This window comes from Chrysoperla carnea, chromosome 5 (genome assembly GCF_905475395.1).
Source record: "Chrysoperla carnea chromosome 5, inChrCarn1.1, whole genome shotgun sequence".
NCBI lineage: Eukaryota > Metazoa > Arthropoda > Insecta > Neuroptera > Chrysopidae > Chrysoperla > Chrysoperla carnea.
The window spans coordinates 71,887,486-71,906,954 of NC_058341.1; the positions used below are offsets into that span (position 1 = coordinate 71,887,486).

At 31.1% G+C, this 19,469-nt stretch overlaps 1 protein-coding gene across 1 annotated transcript; it reads right to left on the reverse strand.

Moving 5' to 3' along the window:
* Window positions 1–5,172: 5,172 nt before the first annotated feature.
* Window positions 5,173–15,725, reverse strand: LOC123301395 (piggyBac transposable element-derived protein 4-like). Its single transcript, XM_044884132.1, has 5 exons — window positions 15,641–15,725; window positions 14,931–15,079; window positions 12,120–13,793; window positions 10,160–10,370; window positions 5,173–5,267 (listed from the first exon to the last, which is right to left on the reverse strand). The coding sequence occupies exons 1-5, from the start codon at window positions 15,723–15,725 to the stop codon at window positions 5,173–5,175; spliced, it is 2,214 nt and encodes a 737-aa protein (XP_044740067.1).
* Window positions 15,726–19,469: the final 3,744 nt, after the last annotated feature.

Here is a 19,469-nt window from a genome sequence, read left to right on the forward strand (position 1 = left end):
CATTCAATAAGTATATAGGGATGATAATTTTAATTTGTTTATCACTCTAATATACAACATGAATTTGTTAATAATTGATTTACAAGGTTTCAAAAATACAAAAAACAATTTTATATTAAAAGAGTTGGCTCTTCTAAAAAATGGAAAGGAAATAGTACATTTCATAATCAAACCTCCCTATAAATGGGAATATCTGGATGAAAAATCACAATCATCAAATAACTGGCTTAGTAAATACCAACATGGTCTCAAATGGGAAAGCGGTACTGCATATTTCAAGGATGTTAGACAAATTGTTGGTGATATTCTAAAAGAAGAGTATGGTAAAATTTTGGTTAAAGGAGAAGTAAAAGTGAAATGGTGTGAGGATTTATTTAATATTAATGTTTACAACATAGAAAATTTGTGGGAATTTAATGAAGAAAAATATAATAATATTGACGAAAAAGTATTAACTAAATGTTTTTTCCATAACAAAAATTGTGCGTTAGTAAATGTTTTCAAAATTCTTCATTCATATGAAGAATAAAAAAAAAAGATTGGATGTGTATATGGAAGTAAATATTTAAATATTAGATATATATTGATTTGGTTTTTATAATAATAAACTATTATATTTCATACAATGTATATTAAAATAATAAACTCTTATAAGATAAATTATATAATAAGCATATTTATAATTCTTCCTAGAAATAATTTTTGTACACTCTAAAAAATTAAATGTAAAATCTAATATAAAATTTTTAAAATAAAAATAATATTAAATATATTTCAAAGTAATTATTTGATATTAGTTGATCCAAATCCTTTTTCTCTTTGTTTCGTTTTAGATAAATTTTCAATTTCAGGATAGTAAATTTTTTTATTTAATTAATATTTAATAAATTAAGTATTTATTATTATATCCTATTTAAATATGTAATAAATATGAGATATAAAAAATTATCATTTTAATGGAAAATTTTTAACCAAATATTGAAGTGACCTCGAAATGGCTATTTCAATTAAAACAGGTATTAGTCAATAACAATTTTTAAAGTGTTTCTTTAAATAGAAACTTTGTCATTATTTCTTGGTTTGACTTCATAGCTTAGTGGTTAGAGCAATCGCCTTCCATAGCAAAGGTTAGCGGTCAAATCTTACCCAAGTTATAACAATTTTTAAAAAATCCAACTTAATACTTGTACGTCACCAGACAAGGTTTATAACCTTGCAACCAGACAATGATCCAAGTAATTTCATCTTACGTCACCAGACAATGAGTCAGATAATTACATCTTACGTCACTAGATAATTACCTTCTTACCAGACAAGGTTCGGGGATGTGGCAGACATTTACGTCACCAGACAAGTTCAATAACCTAACAAGGTTGGGGGTGTGGTAGACATTTACGTCACCAGACAAGTTCAATAACCTAACAAGGTTGGGGGTGTGGTAGACATTTACGTCACCGGATAATGACCTAGACAATGATCTTAGGGTTAATGACTCTGCTGCGCCAGAAATGGTAATTTCCTACTACTCATGTTTTTTCAATGATATGTTTAGGATTCATAAATTTAACACATTTTAATCTTTGCTTTTCATTAAAACAAAAACGTTGCTTTATTTGTTTTACACTTTCCATATAAAAGAGAATGAATTTTTCTTTAAACTGTACTATTTCCATTTCATTTATTCTAGCCACAAAGTCTTGTTTCAATAACAGGGAAATAACATTGCCACCAAGGTATACATCTTCCATTGGTACATGGTTTTGTTTATTTTCATATTCTAAATTCCAAATTTTGTTATCTAAATTCAAGTTAAGATCCTTGCTACTGTTTTTTCACCTTCAGTCAGCTGCAGTAATTCTGGTTTAATAAAACATTCCAAGATAGGTTTGTATGTTGTAAAAATCCGTTTATATAACAAATAAAGTTTAGGACTTTGTGATTGCATTTCTTTATTAATGTCATGGAAATAGGGCAACGCTTAATCCAAAAAAATATAAGTATAACTCTATTGAAGGATCCATGGACTTCACATGGATAGTCTGCGCTGCAAGTATCATGTCATTCAAAACAGCATTTTGGAAGTATAACTTTAAACCTGGAAGCTGTGCTCAAAGCCGTTTGACCACAGGAAGTAGAGACAGCCATTTTCTTTGAGTTGGGTGTACAATTTTGTAGGGTTTTATATCCAGAAAGGACTATAATTATTTATAGTCACCCAGACGTTTTGGACTATTTTGATTATAATTGTATACATTTCTTGCAAAATCCTCTACACCCCTCGGAAGAGTTTTGCAGGCATAAGAAGCACACAAGTGAAGCGAGTGGCAAATGCACTTCATCATGAATGAATGTGGGTTCTCATTTGCAAATAGGGTGGACAATGAATGGTGTGAACCAAACATAGTATTTGCACCATCAACTGCAAACCCAATCATGTTCTCTTTGTAAGGAATATTTTCATTATCAAAATATTCTTTGAATTCATTATGTAATGCTGAGGCAGTGCCCTCAACAATTGATATGAAACATAAAAAATTATAATCTACTGCTGTTCTAGCAATGAGCACCAAGTGTTTTGTTGTTGATTTGTCTGTGCTTTCATCAACAATCAAAGAAAATTTTTCAGTTTGTCAAGTCTTAACTAATTCGCTGTGAGATAATTTTCCTGTTGCATTTGTAACAATGGCTTGTGCCTTAGTTTTTTCGAATGTAATTTCTTTGGCTATTTGAGAATCCGAGCAAGCATTTTGAATAAGTTTCTTTAGGTCACTTGAGAAATAATATTATATGAATACCTTTAGTGTCTTAACTAAAATTAATTTGTTGTGAATGAAATACATCAAAACATAGCCTACATTTATTAAATAATGAATTTGTAAATCAAGCCGCAAGCATACTAACCAGCAATGTTTGAAGCCATTTCTATTTCTCCAAATTTGATTTTATCCTCAAATGACTTTCTTTTATGACTTAGTTTGCCAAAACTGGGTGATTGATAGTTGACTTGCTATACCTGAAAACAATTTAGTAGTTAACTTTTTAAAACATTGGTGTTTTATATATTTAAAAAATAGAGTAAGATAACGAAAATTCAATATTGGTTTTTGCTCTTAAAATATTTTTAAATGATAACATATTATCTTCATCATAAAAACATATTTTAATAGCTAACCAATTTTGTAATATGATGGGGACTATTTTAAATTGAACCTCTAAAAACTCTTTACTATAGTGAATATAAAAAAAATTCTCACCGAATCGAATAAATTTAACCCTTTTTTTACATCCCTCATTATTATTATACTCTAATAATAAATTAAGCTGCTCCACTGTATCGATAACAGCATGTGTTCGAATTCCTTGGAAGAGAAAAAGATGTTTAATACATTCTTGAGAATTCGTAAACAATTTCCAGTTACATAATGTACGCACTGTGTGATAGCCATGCTCACACAGTCATCACTCTCATGGTTTCGAAATTGGCATATTGGTAATTTCTTCCCACACATATCGTTCGGACACACCACCTCCAAGTCCATCATACTTTCCAATACGCATGAACATTAAAGTATACATGAACATTGAAGACCTCTCGACACACTTGGCAGCGTTATACATTTAAAATCTATATGAATGTTTTTTTACCATTAATTGTGAAAAAAGTATAAAAAAATAGTGTGTTGATCATTAAAAACAATTAGTATTTCGTGAAGAAAGTGGCAGCGCTATATGATTTATAAATAAATCTTTATGTTTTTCTAGATCGTAATAAAAAATGTCATCCGTTTTTTGTAGTGTTTTCATCAAATTTTGTGTACCAATCAGCCTATGATTTGGATACTTGACTGAGTAGAACCTCAAAATTGAACCATACTCCCTGACCACTTTCTCAATTGCTAATTGAACTTGAAGCTTCGTAAAATTAGTATCACGCTCTTGATCATACACATACATTTCGACAAATTTTGGTACTGATGAACTTCCCAAAAACTGTGAATTAAAACTATTTTTATTTATTGAAAATACCTTTTCGGCTTCCACTCTTACAACAACAACAACACAAGTAAAATAACGTTAGCACAATTGTAAGAAACTGACTTGATAGAATTAAAATTAACGCTCAAAAGTCCTTTTATACATCATTAAAACTAACGAGAGGGAGAAAAAAATTGTTACAAAATTTTATCTCTAGATTTTTTTTTGGGGGATGTGGTGATTACCTGTTTATTTAAGAAATTGTGAGCAGGAAGTGCGAAAAGAAATGAAAATAATTTTAAATAATAATATAATTTTTATTTATAATCTTTTTACATCATTTGTAAGTGGATTATATTCGACAATACGATCATGCAAAATTAGACAATATACACTAGTATAGGCTGAATATTAGATTTACATTTGAATTCAATTTTAAGATCCACTGGTCCAGTCTTTATTTCATCCATTTGGTGTGAACAATTTATGAGGGCAATGGGAGCTATTTCTTTGAATTGTGTGGGTGTTAAGAGAGGTTGGCTGTTAGTTTTATAATATGATTCTTGAAATTTTGAATACATGTCGTATAGTAAAGCATATCGATTATTTTGAAAATCTGTATTCAGATCACTGTATGGACACACATCTGAGTTTAAAAACACTTTTATATCAGTCAAATTTCCATGACCAAAACGACTTGCATCCTTCTCCTTCACGTTTCGTCGATTAGTTTGTAGAGCGACGAAAACATATGAGGGCTTTAGTTTCAAAGTGTACATTCTCCATATTCACTAAATTTTCAGAAAACGAAAAAAACTAATAACTTAATCAATAAATGTTTTTTCTCCATTCGGATTTTTTTAACCTTTTCATATAGTTATGCCAAGATGATTTACCAGTTTTTTGCTTAAAAAAACTAGATTTTGTCGTCGTTCTGACACAATTTTGTTTGGAGATTGTACAGTATGAAACTAACAATAGGAAATTGCTCGTTTTGAAAATAACTTTACTAAATAATAAATAGGTAATAAATTAGACGTCTTTATTCATTTTTTTTTAGTTTAGAAGTTTACAAAAAAATTAAACATGTTAATTATTATTAATTATTGTTACTTTAAATATTCAATAGTAACTTTAAAAATAAAACTCGTTAAAAATAAAAAGATTAATAAGCTAGTCAATATTTATTTTTATTTATTAGACGGCGACATTGATTTCATCTTTTATTGCATGACGTTCACATAATGTATCAATATTGTCTTCCTCAACATAACCCGGTATTTCATCTCCCTCTATGACAAATTTGTAAAAAATTAACCCGGATCATTTTTCCACTCATTTCCATAATGTGCAGTTAATAAGTTATTTACATCAGTTTTCTTGTTACTGCTGACAACATTTCGAATTGGAATTTTGGATGGTTTCATGTTAATTATGTTCCTTGCTTTTTTTGTAATCGGTTTTCCCATTCCAATATTCGAATTGTACACGCCTTCACCGTGAACTAACACTACTCCTTTTGAGTTCTTTGTAATAATCATTCTTTTCCTTTTAGAAAAAGCAAAATGCCACTGTCCTGGAGGCCTAATAAACTTGATGGTTTCAGTTTTCCAGTCATAAATTTCAACATCTTTTCCAACTTTCAAGACAGTCCCATATTTTGAAAAAATATCCAAATATTCCTGAGGTTCTAAAATTATTTCCTTCTTTTTGCACTCCACTTCGATATGACAAAAAACACGATCAGGAGGAATAAAGGAGTGCCCTCTTACTGGGAATACAACTTCAATTTTTGAAATAACATTTCGTTTGGCAAGCCAGTTGCAACACATTGAAATAAGTGTTGTGTTTTTGTTCTGGCCCCCGCGCAACCATCACACATAAGCTTAATAGTATGAATATCAGTAAAATTTGACGAATTTAAAACGTGATGAATACAGGAAGCAATCTCATTTGAACCTTTGTTGTATTCATTTTCAGTCCAACAGAAACAGGTGACTGTATTGGGATTTAATTTGCTTTTAGAAGTGCCTCTCACAACAGTAAAGTTAAACATGTAAATTTGTCGAGAATAGTACGCTTGCTGATCAGGAACTTTCTGTAGAACTTGATTTTTTTGACAATCAAACGAAAAAATCACGACACCTTCTTCAGGTTCCCTTAAAATTTGGTAAAATGCTTCTGCTTTCATTTTATGCACCTTTTTCTCCATCACTAATCTAACCTTGGTATGCTGATCATTCCATCTTTTATTTTTTTCGGTCAACTGTAAGCATGTTGAGCAAACGTCAGTCCTAGGTGTGCCGAAACCTATGTTGTATTCGGTGTTAAAAATTAACCATAAATAACTCTCTTTTACTGGAAAGTTGATGTTTCCCTTCATGTACATTTTCCACATCAATCTGATATTCAAAGTGGAGCTGAGATATAAACGAGAGCTGTGTCCTCGGCAATAGTGAGATTCAATTGCCTTAAATTTGTTTATAAATTTCATAACTGAATCTCTTTGAGCTCTGTTCATTTCCAATTTTCTATCGCCTCCACGATTCTCCTTGGGTGGTAAAGAGGTATTAAAAAAGTTTCTAGTGACAGTGTCAATTCTTCTTCTAGTTATGCATAAAATGTCCTTAAAAGCTTTTTTACAAACAGGCAAAATAGTTTTTTTGCAGAGTGAGGACGAAAAATTGCGTTTGAAATACTTTTTAAGTATGTAGATCAATTTTTGGTCGTTTACGCTTTATAGGAACAGTTTTACAATATTTTAAAATAAAATTGTCTTGCACTATTTTTTCTTTCGTTTCGTAAAACTTCGAATGGAACTCTTTTATTTCAGTCATAGTAATGGAAGCACACTGAAATGCATTTGTTTTATGTTCACAAGTTGGGTAAACTGGAAGCGTATGTGGATTATACCTAAAAAAAAAATAGGCATTACCCATAAGTTACGCCAAAGAAAAAATAAGGTCAGGCGGGATAAGAGCCTAATAATGGGGATAGTGCATATTCAGGTTGTATTGTAAAATATAATATTTTTAATTTTAATAAGTAGTATGGATATTTAAAATTGTTCAGAATTATAATGATAATAATTATAATAATTTCCATGTCCAGGTTGACAAATAAAAATAAAAAGGTTTAAAATCCATATTTTTTATGACTATTTTCTATACTATTTTATAACACTAACCGTATTTTTTTCTGCTGGTTTCTCTTCCTTTCAGCTGTATTTCGTATCCTTTTTCTGGTTTTATTGTCGGTTGTAGGAGTAATATTAACTTCCATTATTTTTGTATTAAATTTTAAACAGAATACAAGTCATACACAAAAAACTATACGCATGAACAAAATATAATAATATATATATTTGATTAGATTTTGTACGTATTGAAACTAAAAGTTATTTCTATGCATGAATATACACTGGAGAATGACCATTTTGCTCGGCAATAGTGAGATTGTACGTTTTGAAACAAACTTGTTCAAGGAGATTGTACTTTTTGAAACTAAATGCAATTTTCAATCTTAAAATACACTGGAAATAGACCCTTTTGCTAAAAAATAGTGAATTATTCGAATTCAGCGCTGTCAATTGAATACGCAATGATGTCTATCTCAGTTTCATGAAACATGGAGAATGTACACTTTGAAACTAGAGCCCTCATATCTCCCCTTGATTGACCGCTACTGATAAATTTATATAATAATAGTTTCTGCTCATCTTGAAGTTGAACATGTGGAACGTGCCATTGTAGTTTAGTAATTTCAAATTTCATAATATCAGTTGGTGATATAATTGCATTTAAATCATTCCGTGCACGATTCAAAAATAATTCATTCGTCTATGGGTGCTAATATACACTCAAAGTCAACATAAACAGAATTCACTGTACGCTCTTTATTTGCAAAGTTTTTAAAGTTCATCATTTTTTTGTCTGCGTTTGGTAAAACAACTTTACATTTATTATACTCATGCGCACTACTCTATCAATTGTTTTGGAGTTACCACTTTGAGGATCATCACAACAACAACAACAACAACAACAGCAGGACACATTTCTGAAACAACAGCAAAAATTAGATAAATATTAAAAAAATAAAAATATAAAATACTTACACTCAACAAATAATGCTATAGTGGCCCCATGGTTTTGTTTCACATGTTTGATGGTATGTAAGCGTTGTCGCTTGGATTGGATGCTTTGCTGAACACGGTAAAAGTTACGGTTCTAAAGCAAACACCGTTTATAGTCCTCAAAAGTAAGTTTTCGGATAGCTGACTTCTTGAGACCCTTGGATCGTTTAGTCTCTTTTTTATTTTGCACCCGAATAGCATAACATCACCATTATTTTCATCGGACATTAAACCCTTGACTTTCTTATTACGTAGTGGTATACCATAGACGTTGTCGGGTGCATAGTCAGCCGTATCAAAAAGATCAATATCCTGCTTCATGACCTCATAGACATCAATATTGCGTATTTTATATATCAGACTGTCGCTGTCGGTATACAAGAGCTGTACATTTTCTTGACCATATCGAATGTACATATATTTGTAGTGGAAAACTCGTGGATATATTTTCGAAATGTCCAAAACAACGAACCCTAGGTAAATCGCTATTTTGAAAAATATACAGGTCTTCTTCATCTCCACAATACTGACGTCATTGTCGAGCACCATCATACTATGAAAATTGGGTTTGGCAATTAATTTCTTCACACCATGTTTTCCATCCCAATTTTTTCGTATGTACACAACCCGATGTTTCCTCAAATTCTCCATGGTCTTACCGAAGATGGCATTAATCATGAGTTTGTATAGAGACTTTTCAAACTCATTTAAGGCATTCTTGCGCATTTCGGTATGGAACTCAATATATGGTTTCAACCATGCAGATTGATCGAATTTTAACACACGGTGGTATTTTGTTACCTTAACACCGAGTTGTGTATACAGTTTTAAATTCCTGTAGTGCACGACATAGTTAGTCTTATTGTAAAGGGTTGGCAGCAGATATTTTTGTTTTGATCCAGGTGGTTTCGTTGTCTCCGGACATGGCGCTAAATCGCTTAAGTAATCATGTAGATGTTGGGGTATTTCAATGTCTACTTCTAAAATGTACCCGACTGGTGAATCATCTGCAACATCCTCGATGTTTGGTGTGTCGACCCACTTAAAATTTCCGGTTGGAAGGTATCCACACATTGCTGCACCATATAGGTTCACCACATCATAATACATAAGGTAGACATCTTCTTGAGTTTTATCATACCCCTCTTCCATGTACTTATTGTTTGCCTTAGCATAGCGATTAGAACATTGACTTACACCGCCTCTGATTCCTTTCTCGATAAACAACAAGTCATCAATATCCGTGAACAATTCCAATTTGATATTGGTGTATTTCAACATGGCGCTCCACGTATAGCCAGGAAGTGTGTAATAGTGACTGGGATCGAGGCCATAGCTATGAATACAAGTGTTACGGAAATTTTCAAAAATATCCGCAAGTAGTAACACATCAGTTTTCATATACAGGTCTGAATAATCACCTAGTGTATGTAAATTGAATGTGTTCCATACCTGTATAGCATGGTTATAATCCTCATCTGTTATGTGTTCATCTGTTAACACACTGTAGAACGCCTCCTTTGGTGGTAATTTTGTCTCTTGGAGACGTTCCCAGCTACTCATGTATTATTCATATGGAAATACACCTTTTCTCGTTAGCAATTGAAATTGTTCATCATTACTGACCTATAAAAAATTAGAAAACAAATTACAACCTTGTATTAAAAATTATTTATTTTTTATCATTTACCTCTTTATGTAAAATGGATTTTTTATTATTATCTAAATATGAGGCCAGATTTTCTAACTTGTCTGCGAGAAATCGGAAGGAATCGATGAATCTTAGTTGAATGTCCGAGACGTGCTTTGTGAAACTGATGTACTTTTCTTTGTTGATGGGCAACACATCAACATGACCGTCGATTTCCGTCAGCAGAGTTTCAATAATAAAATGCGAATCGTATCCATTTAAGTTGTGCATCACAACAGGTATCACCCTTGAATCTTGATAATGCAGATTACAAAATTGGTGTGCTGCTCCACGATAGATACCTAAAATAGATTAATATAAAATTAGATGAAATTAAAAAAATAATATATAACTTGCATTACCTGTGCGATGTGAATGGTCGCGAACACGTATGGAATTGGATACGAAATCTTTACCACAAATGTGACACTTCTCTGCTGACATAAAATCCAGTTCTTGTTCGACGGTGAGCGGACACATTAGTTCAACGTGTTTTATTTTTTGCTCTAATGAGTACGCTACTTCTTCCAGTTCAAGAACAAACCACTTGACACAATCAGCACCACGGTATGCCTTGTAGAATGATTGGTTAGGATCATGAGTACAATGTACATAATACCCCACACTGTAGGGTATATGTTTTTGAATATTTTGTGTATAAGACTCATTATCCGTTTCCATGTGTTCATGGTCCTGTGGTACCAATAGTGCCTCAAAGTCAGCGTACACCATATACTCAACACGCTGTTGAAATCTTTGAACTCAACGAACCGCTCGTCATCAGTTTCAGGCATTTGTACCCGCACCGCTTCTTTTTCACCACAATTTACTGAATGTTGCCGGAGTTTATCGTCGGTTGAAAAATAGTTGAGACATCGATCGCATAAAAATATTTTATGCCAATCACTCTTTACACTCGATCGACCCAACTTGGATAAATTTTTTATCCAGCAAAAGTGGTGACTGTTCCCATTCTCCACAGCCAATAGATGAATTTTCTGCCCCGCAAGTAGGGGTAAAATGCCGATTCAAAAATATTTTGGACTTTGGACTGTGACGTAGTTTTCTTATATGACCTAAAACGACCTTGAGTGCATTGTCTGAGAGAGGTCATTGAACTGCATTGGATGCATTTTTTGGGGAAGTGCATTGTCCGAAGGGTCATTGTATTGTTTACTTTTGGGGGATGCACTTTTAGGAATGCAATTTTGAGTTCATTGAACTGATGATGACGTATTGTTTCAACAATTAATTCAACAATGAGAACCTTCTCACTCGGTAGTTGCTGTCCAATTGAAGTATGAAGTGAAGATGCTAGTATAGAAATATACTTTTTTTAAAAAAAACAAGAGATAGCAGTGGGATTTGAAGTCTGATCACTTAACCACTCGGTCACAGCGTCTAGTTAAGTATACAGCAAAAAAGTTGTATACATGAAACAAACAGAATTAATCTAATATATTGTAATGGAAAAATTTTGAAATGCTAATATTACCAAATTTACATATTAATATTCAAAACTGGTTTTTTCAATTATAATATGAATATAATTATTTTGATTAGATTAATAAACTTGAACCTGAAAATAGTGAAGGACATTGTAAAAAAATCTTTAATTTATTCTATTCTATTTTCGATAGATTTATAAACTTGAAGTATTTATGGAAACTTGAATGTTGAGCACCAGTATAAATTAAAAGGTGAATAAATTTTAATTGATATGTATATCATTTGTTAATAAAAGACATTCTGTTAAAAATAATGGAAAAATTGTTTATACATTTTAAAAATATTAATTACATATTATATATATATTTTATAATAATAAAATTTTTAAATAATTATTATCAATGGCACTTCCACATAAGTCTTCTCCGATCTGATCCATTTCAATAAAATCGCAGGAGACCATCTCCAAATACCTAGATTTTTTTGAAAATAGATTTAAAGTTTATATTTCTTGCTTTACATGCATTAATAAGGCATTTTAACACTTTCCCTGTCCACTGAGCCACATATGGTTCAGGAAACGTTTGCTTGAAAAGCACTAATACGCTCTTGAGCCATATGTGAGTCAGGGGCCATATACAACTTCTAAAACGAATAATTCCACTGGACGTTCTTAAACTGTACTGTTTTTGCATTGGACGTGTTGGTACGATCATAAAGTAAACAAAAACGCCGGGACATACGAAAAAATATTTTTATTTTTCTAAGAAATTACAAATTATTTCTAAGCTATTTCTCACTATGTTTATTTTGGAAACAGCATAAACAAAACGTTTTTTTGCAATGCAAACACTCAGTGTCTACCCGTTTTACTCTTTTTGCAGCTATTTGCCAGTTTGTGCCTTCTTTACGCAAGTCTTCGTAGCATCCATGGCATCGTTTTCGGACAATTTTATTGTCCTCTTTCCGCGGAATTTTCGTCAGAAAGTGTTGATTTGCAATTGAGCTAGTAGACGGTCCTGGGCTATTGGTCAATGAATTTGCACTCACATCGGATGCATTGTTCAATTGCAAGAACTCCCTAATAATTTCTTGTTGCGTCTGTAGTACGGTTTTGCGATCTCTTCTATTAGTAGTAGAATGTAGTTTTTGATACAAAAGCGTAGCGTTTGTTACTGATGCACAAATCAAAACATCTAAAGCTATCTTTTTGTACCATGCCAGAGACTTTCTTTTAGGGTCATAGTAACTTGAAAGTTGATCAGATACATCTATGCCCTTTTTTCGCTCATTGTAATAGAGCACGACTTCTGGCTTCAATTTCCGTTTATAACCTGCAGACATTTGCATACTAGCGTCATGGCATGTAGAAATCATAACAACGTCACGTTTGTCTCTCCATTTCACCAGTGTTATATTGTCCTTCTGACGAGCAATTACTTCACCTTTTTTAGGGCCCATTTTTTTCGATCTTATTGCCCATGGAAGTTCTTTTCTATTTACCCGTAGAGTGCCGCATAAGTCTGTCTTACGCTGCTGTAAATATTTTGCTAATCCTACGGAATTGTAATAGTTGTCACACACAATTATCCGACCAGCTTCTAGAAGACCATCACATAACTGAACTACGACACTACCTGGCTTATCCAAATCAGCAATCTCGGGGTCGCGACCAATGTAAATATTATAGTTCCAGACAAAACCCTCTTCTGTGCAGAGTTTATAGATTTTCAAGCCGTATTTATGAGCTTTTGATGGGTTGTATTGACGGAAAGATATCCTCCCTCTAAACGGCATCATCGACTCGTCAATGACAATACATTCATCAGGTGTTAGTAAGCTCTTCCAGTTGTTGATAACAAGGTCCAAAAGTGGTTTTATTTTATACAGACGTTCGTTTCGATCCCTTGGAGCTTCATTATCAACAAAGTGCCAGCAGCGTAATATTGATGAGAAGCGATTATACGATATGTTTACGTTATGAAATATTGGATGATAGTAAATCGCGTCTAGTTTCCAATATGATTCAAACGTCGGAAATTTCACAATACCCATAAGCATATACAAGGCAATAAATTTCATCATTTCTTCGCGTGTTACGTCTGTCCACCGGGTCATGCGGCTATGAACTGACATATTGACGTTCTGTTTCAGTTGAGAAGCGTATAGATTTGTTTGAGTGACCATAAGATCTAATACTTCATTGGTCAATATACGTCGATAAATGGATACAACAGATTGTTCGCCTTGAATATGAAGTGTTGGGGTGCTGTTATAAGGTTGGCGTGACAGTGGTAGTATTTCCTGACTCCAGCCATTTTCTCTATCTATATCATTTATTTCTTGCGGAGTAAGCCGCATAATCTCACCAGCAGTCCGTCTTCTGCTCGTTTCTGGCCTAGGTGAATTTATGACGTTATCGGATAAATTATCAGCTGGCGAGTCTGTACCAAAGCCATCGGTTACAATGTTGGAACGAGAAATTTCATCTGGATCAAAATCAGGATCTTCGACGTCGTCATCAGCAAAAATACTCGGTTCTTTCTTCTAGTACACGTCGCAATTCCTCATTTGATAATTTGCGAGACATTTTCAATAAAAATAGCACATACGATATTATACTCTCAACAAACAACAAACAATTTTAGAACTTGAAACGATAAACTGACAAACAACAAACTAACAGAATTGTAAAATATGACAATGATATAAAATAATTGCACTGACAAGTCTATGCAAAGTTTATAATTGTCGTATTATATAATAGAGTATTTACACAAACAAATACTTTTGAAAATCTAAAAAAGTTCTCTGAACCACATATGTATCATGAACGTGCAGAAGCAAAAATGTCTCCCTACGCTCATGAACCATATGTGTTTCAGGTAAGAAAACTCTACATCCGGTTTTTCTTTTTTTAAGTATTATTACTAGGGGTATCCTTTGACTATAAAAAAACAAATTATAAAAAAAATCCTATTGGACTTGTCGGTCAATTTTGCATTTTTATATTGGGACAGGGAACGTTTATATCGTAACTCGTTTATAGTATATACAAAAATTTACCTACTCCCATCCCGTGATGACATTCACCATTTAAATAATTTCTGGAGGAGGTTTCTCTCAACCTCCTCTACGTAAATCACCCCTACTTTTTCATAGGCGAGAACAGTCTTCACTATTCTCACCATCTCCTCTATCGTCACCTCATTTACCCATCCACCAAACCACTTCAGTCGCCAATATTTTGATATATACAAATGCTCCCTCACTTCTCCATTCACATATACCAACACTTCCTTGATTTTTTTTATTTAAAATGATCAATTTCAAGGAAATTTTCACCATTTTTAATTTTTAAAAATAAAACTTGAGAAAAAATTTTAACTTGTTTTAAAGATGGTTATGTGGTAAAAGTATTCAAGCTTATATAGTGCAGCTATTTGAGAATGAATACATTTTTTCACAAATAAAAAAAAATCTAATTTATTCTATTCTATTTCAATAGATTGATAAACTTTCCACTTAAAAAAAATATTAGATGTGAATATCATTGTGAAAAAAATCTTTTAATTTATATAGATATTTTATTTTAAGTAGTATACAAATTTATTTCACTGTATAATATTTAATATCGATTGCTCATTTCCAAGTTTCAAGATTTATATTTCTCGTTTTACGTACATTAATAAGACATTTTAATGCTGTAACCCCTCCATAGGTTATGCATACAATTAATCCATCACGTAAATATTCCTCTAAGCTATTTTTCTTCAAAAATATTTCAATGGCTCCATCAAATTCCGATGGATGGTCTAATGATTCTTTAATTTCTTGAAAATGATGATTGAGTAATTTTGTTTATACTTTTTGAATATTATATATTACGAACCAAAAAAAAAAAAAAAAAAAGTGTTGACTAAATAAATGTGTTTACATTGTATTATTTATTTATTATTATAAAAAAAAAATGGAGACAATTTATTTTTTTAAGTACTTTATAGGATACATACATATATAGTTTTAGAGGTGAAGAGATTTTGTATATTTTATGCCTATTTTCAATAGCACATTTTCGCTCATAACATCTAAGGAAATTCTGTTTTTACATTCTTTGTATCCTTCTTCATCAACGCTCCACACATTTTCAATGTTGCATACATTTACATAATAAAATAATTCCTTACACCTGTATACTTTTCCAATACTTTAATATAAATGCATTCTCTTAGAATATTGCAAACATTTGTTTGATCATCATTGAAATGTGCAAACCCATCCTCCCAATCAATTCCATGGTAATTCACACCCAGCCAATGATTCAAAGATTTTGATTTATAGTTATAAACTAGCATCCATAAGGTGATTTAACTATAAACTGTGTATTTCTTTACCATTTTTCAGGATTGCCAATTCTTTTAATATAAATTTAGTTTTTTCATCCTTAAATTCTTGTAAATCTACAATTGCTGTGCTCATGATTGAAATATGATTCTATTAGTTTGACAAAAGTATAAAACATTTTTATTAGCAAATTTGATGGTTTATGTAGTTTTTTTCTGAAATGTGATGAGTAAGTACAAAAAAAATTATTCCACCAATTTTGTTTGCAATATGCCATAAGAAAACTGTTCTCAAAGAAATTATTTTATTATGAATTTAATTTCAAATGCAATATACATTTTTTATATAACTACACAAGTAAATCTACTAATCGATATAGATTTGTATATGGAAGTATATAAAACTCTTCTTTAAGTTTAACCATATTAAAAATGAATTTTTTTTTTCTACATTATGAAAATAATCAATTTTTGATAATGTGGGGTCCTAATGAATAAAGAAGTGTATTGTTTTCGAATATTTTAATTTATGCTTACGTCTTCTAATTTTTAATTTTGTATACCTCTTAAGAAGTTAAATTTAAAGTTGAAAAATGGGTAGAAGTTAGTTTGATTTCTTATTTTGAAGGATTAATTTCATATCGTGTTTAGTGAAAGAGAGAGAGTAAAAAAATGAAGCCCATTCAATTATTTAACGAAAAAATCAAATTAAATAATTTCGTTCATCGATTATTAACAAAAGTTTATGATATATTGAAAGAAAATCCTGATGTGCATACATTAATTTTTTGCGGTGATACATTTGATTATGAACAACATGTTAGTGGTTTTCGATATTATGAAAATGGTGGTGATATTAATCGCCCTGACATTTTCGAAATGAACTATGTAAAGATTCTTCTAGAACAATTAAGTTTGATAGTGTTTAGAGAGCTAAAACAACTGCTTATGTGTTATTAATTTCTGATTCACTTTTCCAATTTAAAATGCAGACAGGAGATATTAAGAGAATAATATGAATAGTTTGTTATATAGTTACAAACTATCATTTTTACAATGAGCATGCATAAGTTTGGTTATCGCAAGCTAGATGGAAAATCTGATAAAAAAATTTTGGGATTAAGCACTCGAATGAATGATATAAAAATGGAAATTGATAGACATAAAGCAAATATCAAAGAACTAGATAAGAATGTGAAGGAGCAATTTGAAGAAGAAAGAAAAAATATCAAAGATCTAAAATATCAATTAAATAATGAGCGAGATAGTATCCTTTCAACTTTAAGTAAATTGATTGGGAATGTGAAGGAAAGCATTTTTAAAACAATAAGTGAAATAAATGGAAATATGCAGAAAGATTTACTTAGAGAGAAAAGTATCCTCTTGAAATCCATGAAAGAATTGAAAGATCTTGTATCTCATTCAAAAAAAGATGCCGAATCGTTAAATACGTAATTTACAAACAAGAGAGATTGATGTCCTAAAGAGTAGTGTAACTAATTTACAAAAAAAATGTATAAATTTGGAAGAAACAATTAAAAATCTTCAAGAACCACAAAAAATAGCTGCTAAAGATTTCTTAGAAAAAAACAGAAAACTGCATGAAGAAGTGTCTGGTATAGCTTTACTAAACAAGTTAAAAATTATTCCATAATAAAAAAAACTTTTAGTTTATAATAATTTTATTTGTTAACATTTTTTACATAAATACTTGTATACATTTTATTAATTAATAAAAATTTTTTTTAACAATTTTTTTTTTTAATAAAACCTTATTCATCCTCAATCCCGCTATCAGGTGAACTGCTATATTCCAGATTTATGAGTGGTATAGATGTAAACAATTTCCGTTTTCTATTGATAGTGTGTTCTTTGTTATTGTTTGAAAACAGTTTCTCAACACGGTATTTCTCTTAAAATAACAATGGGCGTCTTTCTATGGGTTCTAAGAGTAACATATCATCATCATTATCTTCTGGATATGAAAAGTGATATAGTGATAACAATTCTTCCAAATCTCGTTCTTCTATTGTTTTTAATGTGGGGTTATATTTTTTAATTAAATTGAAATAATATTTAAACGTTCCATTGGTTCGTAATATTGAAAATAAATATGGATGATGGTTTAAAACATAATCATAAATTGTTTCATATTTTCGAATTTTTTTTAATAATTTCACAAATTCCACTTCATAATCTTTAAATTTCCTATCATTTTCTTCAATTCTAGAAAAAATATTTTTTTAATTTATAAAATATAAAATTATATTACAAATTAACTTACATTTTTAAACAAGAAATATTTTCCATATTTTTAACACAAATAATTAAAATTCTTTAATTTCTATCTATGTGATGGCTCTAGTTGAGTAAATAAATCTCTAAGTAGTTGCTTAGCTAGATCCCTTTGCATATTAATAAATTATTTCAATAGATGGTGGGAGTGATTTCATGTTCACTATATATTTACATCTTTTTAATTCAAAAATTATTAATTAGTAACCATCGCGAAACTGTAAAACGTTAACAATGGCTCAGAAGCAGGTTGATCAATATTATCTAAATATGAAAAAAGATGTATTATTAAAATCTAAAGATGTATTATTTCGTATCCTTTTTCTGGTTTTATTGTCGGTTGTAGGAGTAATATTAACTTCCATTATTTTTGTATTAAATTTTAAACAGAATACACGTCATACACAAAAAACTATACGCATGAACAAAATATAATAATATTATATATATTTGATTAGATTTTGTACGTATTGAAACTAAAAGTTATTTCTATGCATGAATATACACAGGAGAATGACCATTTTGCTCGGCAATAGTGAGATTGTACGTTTTGAAACAAACTTGTTCAAGGAGATTGTACTTTTTGAAACTAAATGCAATTTTCAATCTTAAAATACACTGGAAATAGACCCTTTTGCTAAAAAATAGTGAGTTATTCGAATTCAGCGCTGTCAATTGAATACGCAATGATGTCTATCTCAGTTTTCATGAAACATGGAGAATGTACACTTTGAAACTAGAGCCCTCATATCTCCCCTTGATTGACCGCTACTGATAAATTTATATAATAATAGTTTCTGCTCATCTTGAAGTTGAACATGTGGAACGTGCCATTGTAGTTTAGTAATTTCAAATTTCATAATATCAGTTGGTGATATAATTGCATTTAAATCATTCCGTGCACGATTCAAAAATAATTCATTCGTCTATGGGTGCTAATATACACTCAAAGTCAACATAAACAGAATTCACTGTACGCTCTTTATTTGCAAAGTTTTTAAAGTTCATCATTTTTTTGTCTGGGTTTGGTAAAACAACTTTACATTTATTATACTCATGCGCACTACTCTATCAATTGTTTTGGAGTTACCACTTTGAGGATCATCACAACAACAACAACAACAGCAGGACACATTTCTGAAACAACAGCAAAAATTAGATAAATATTAAAAAAGTAAAAATATAAAATACTTACACTCAACAAATAATGCTATAGTGGCCCCATGGTTTTGTTTCACATGAATTGTGAGTAATGTATCGTTTTTGATCAAATGGTGATAAGCCCACTTTCTGCTGTTTGATGGTATGTAAGCGTTGTCGCTTGGATTGGATGCTTTGCTGAACACGGTAAAAGTTACGGTTCTAAAGCAAACACCGTTTATAGTCCTCAAAAGTAAGTTTTCGGATAGCTGACTTCTTGAGACCCTTGGATCGTTTAGTCTCTTTTTTATTTTGCACCCGAATAGCATAACATCACCATTATTTTCATCGGACATTAAACCCTTGACTTTCTTATTACGTAGTGGTATACCATAGACGTTGTCGGGTGCATAGTCAGCCGTATCAAAAAGATCAATATCCTGCT

Coding starts and splice junctions, on each gene's coding strand:
- LOC123301395 (XM_044884132.1), bottom strand. CDS start 15,725: ATGAGCACAGCAATTGTAGATTTACAAGAATTTAAGGATGAAAAAACT. Junction 15,080..15,640: donor ATTGGCAATCCTGAAAAATG/GTAAAGAAATAC, acceptor ATCATTTTCAAG/AAATTAAAGAATCATTAGAC. Junction 5,268..10,159: donor CGACCATTCACATCGCACAG/GTAATGCAAGTT, acceptor AATTTGTCATAG/AGGGAGATGAAATACCGGGT.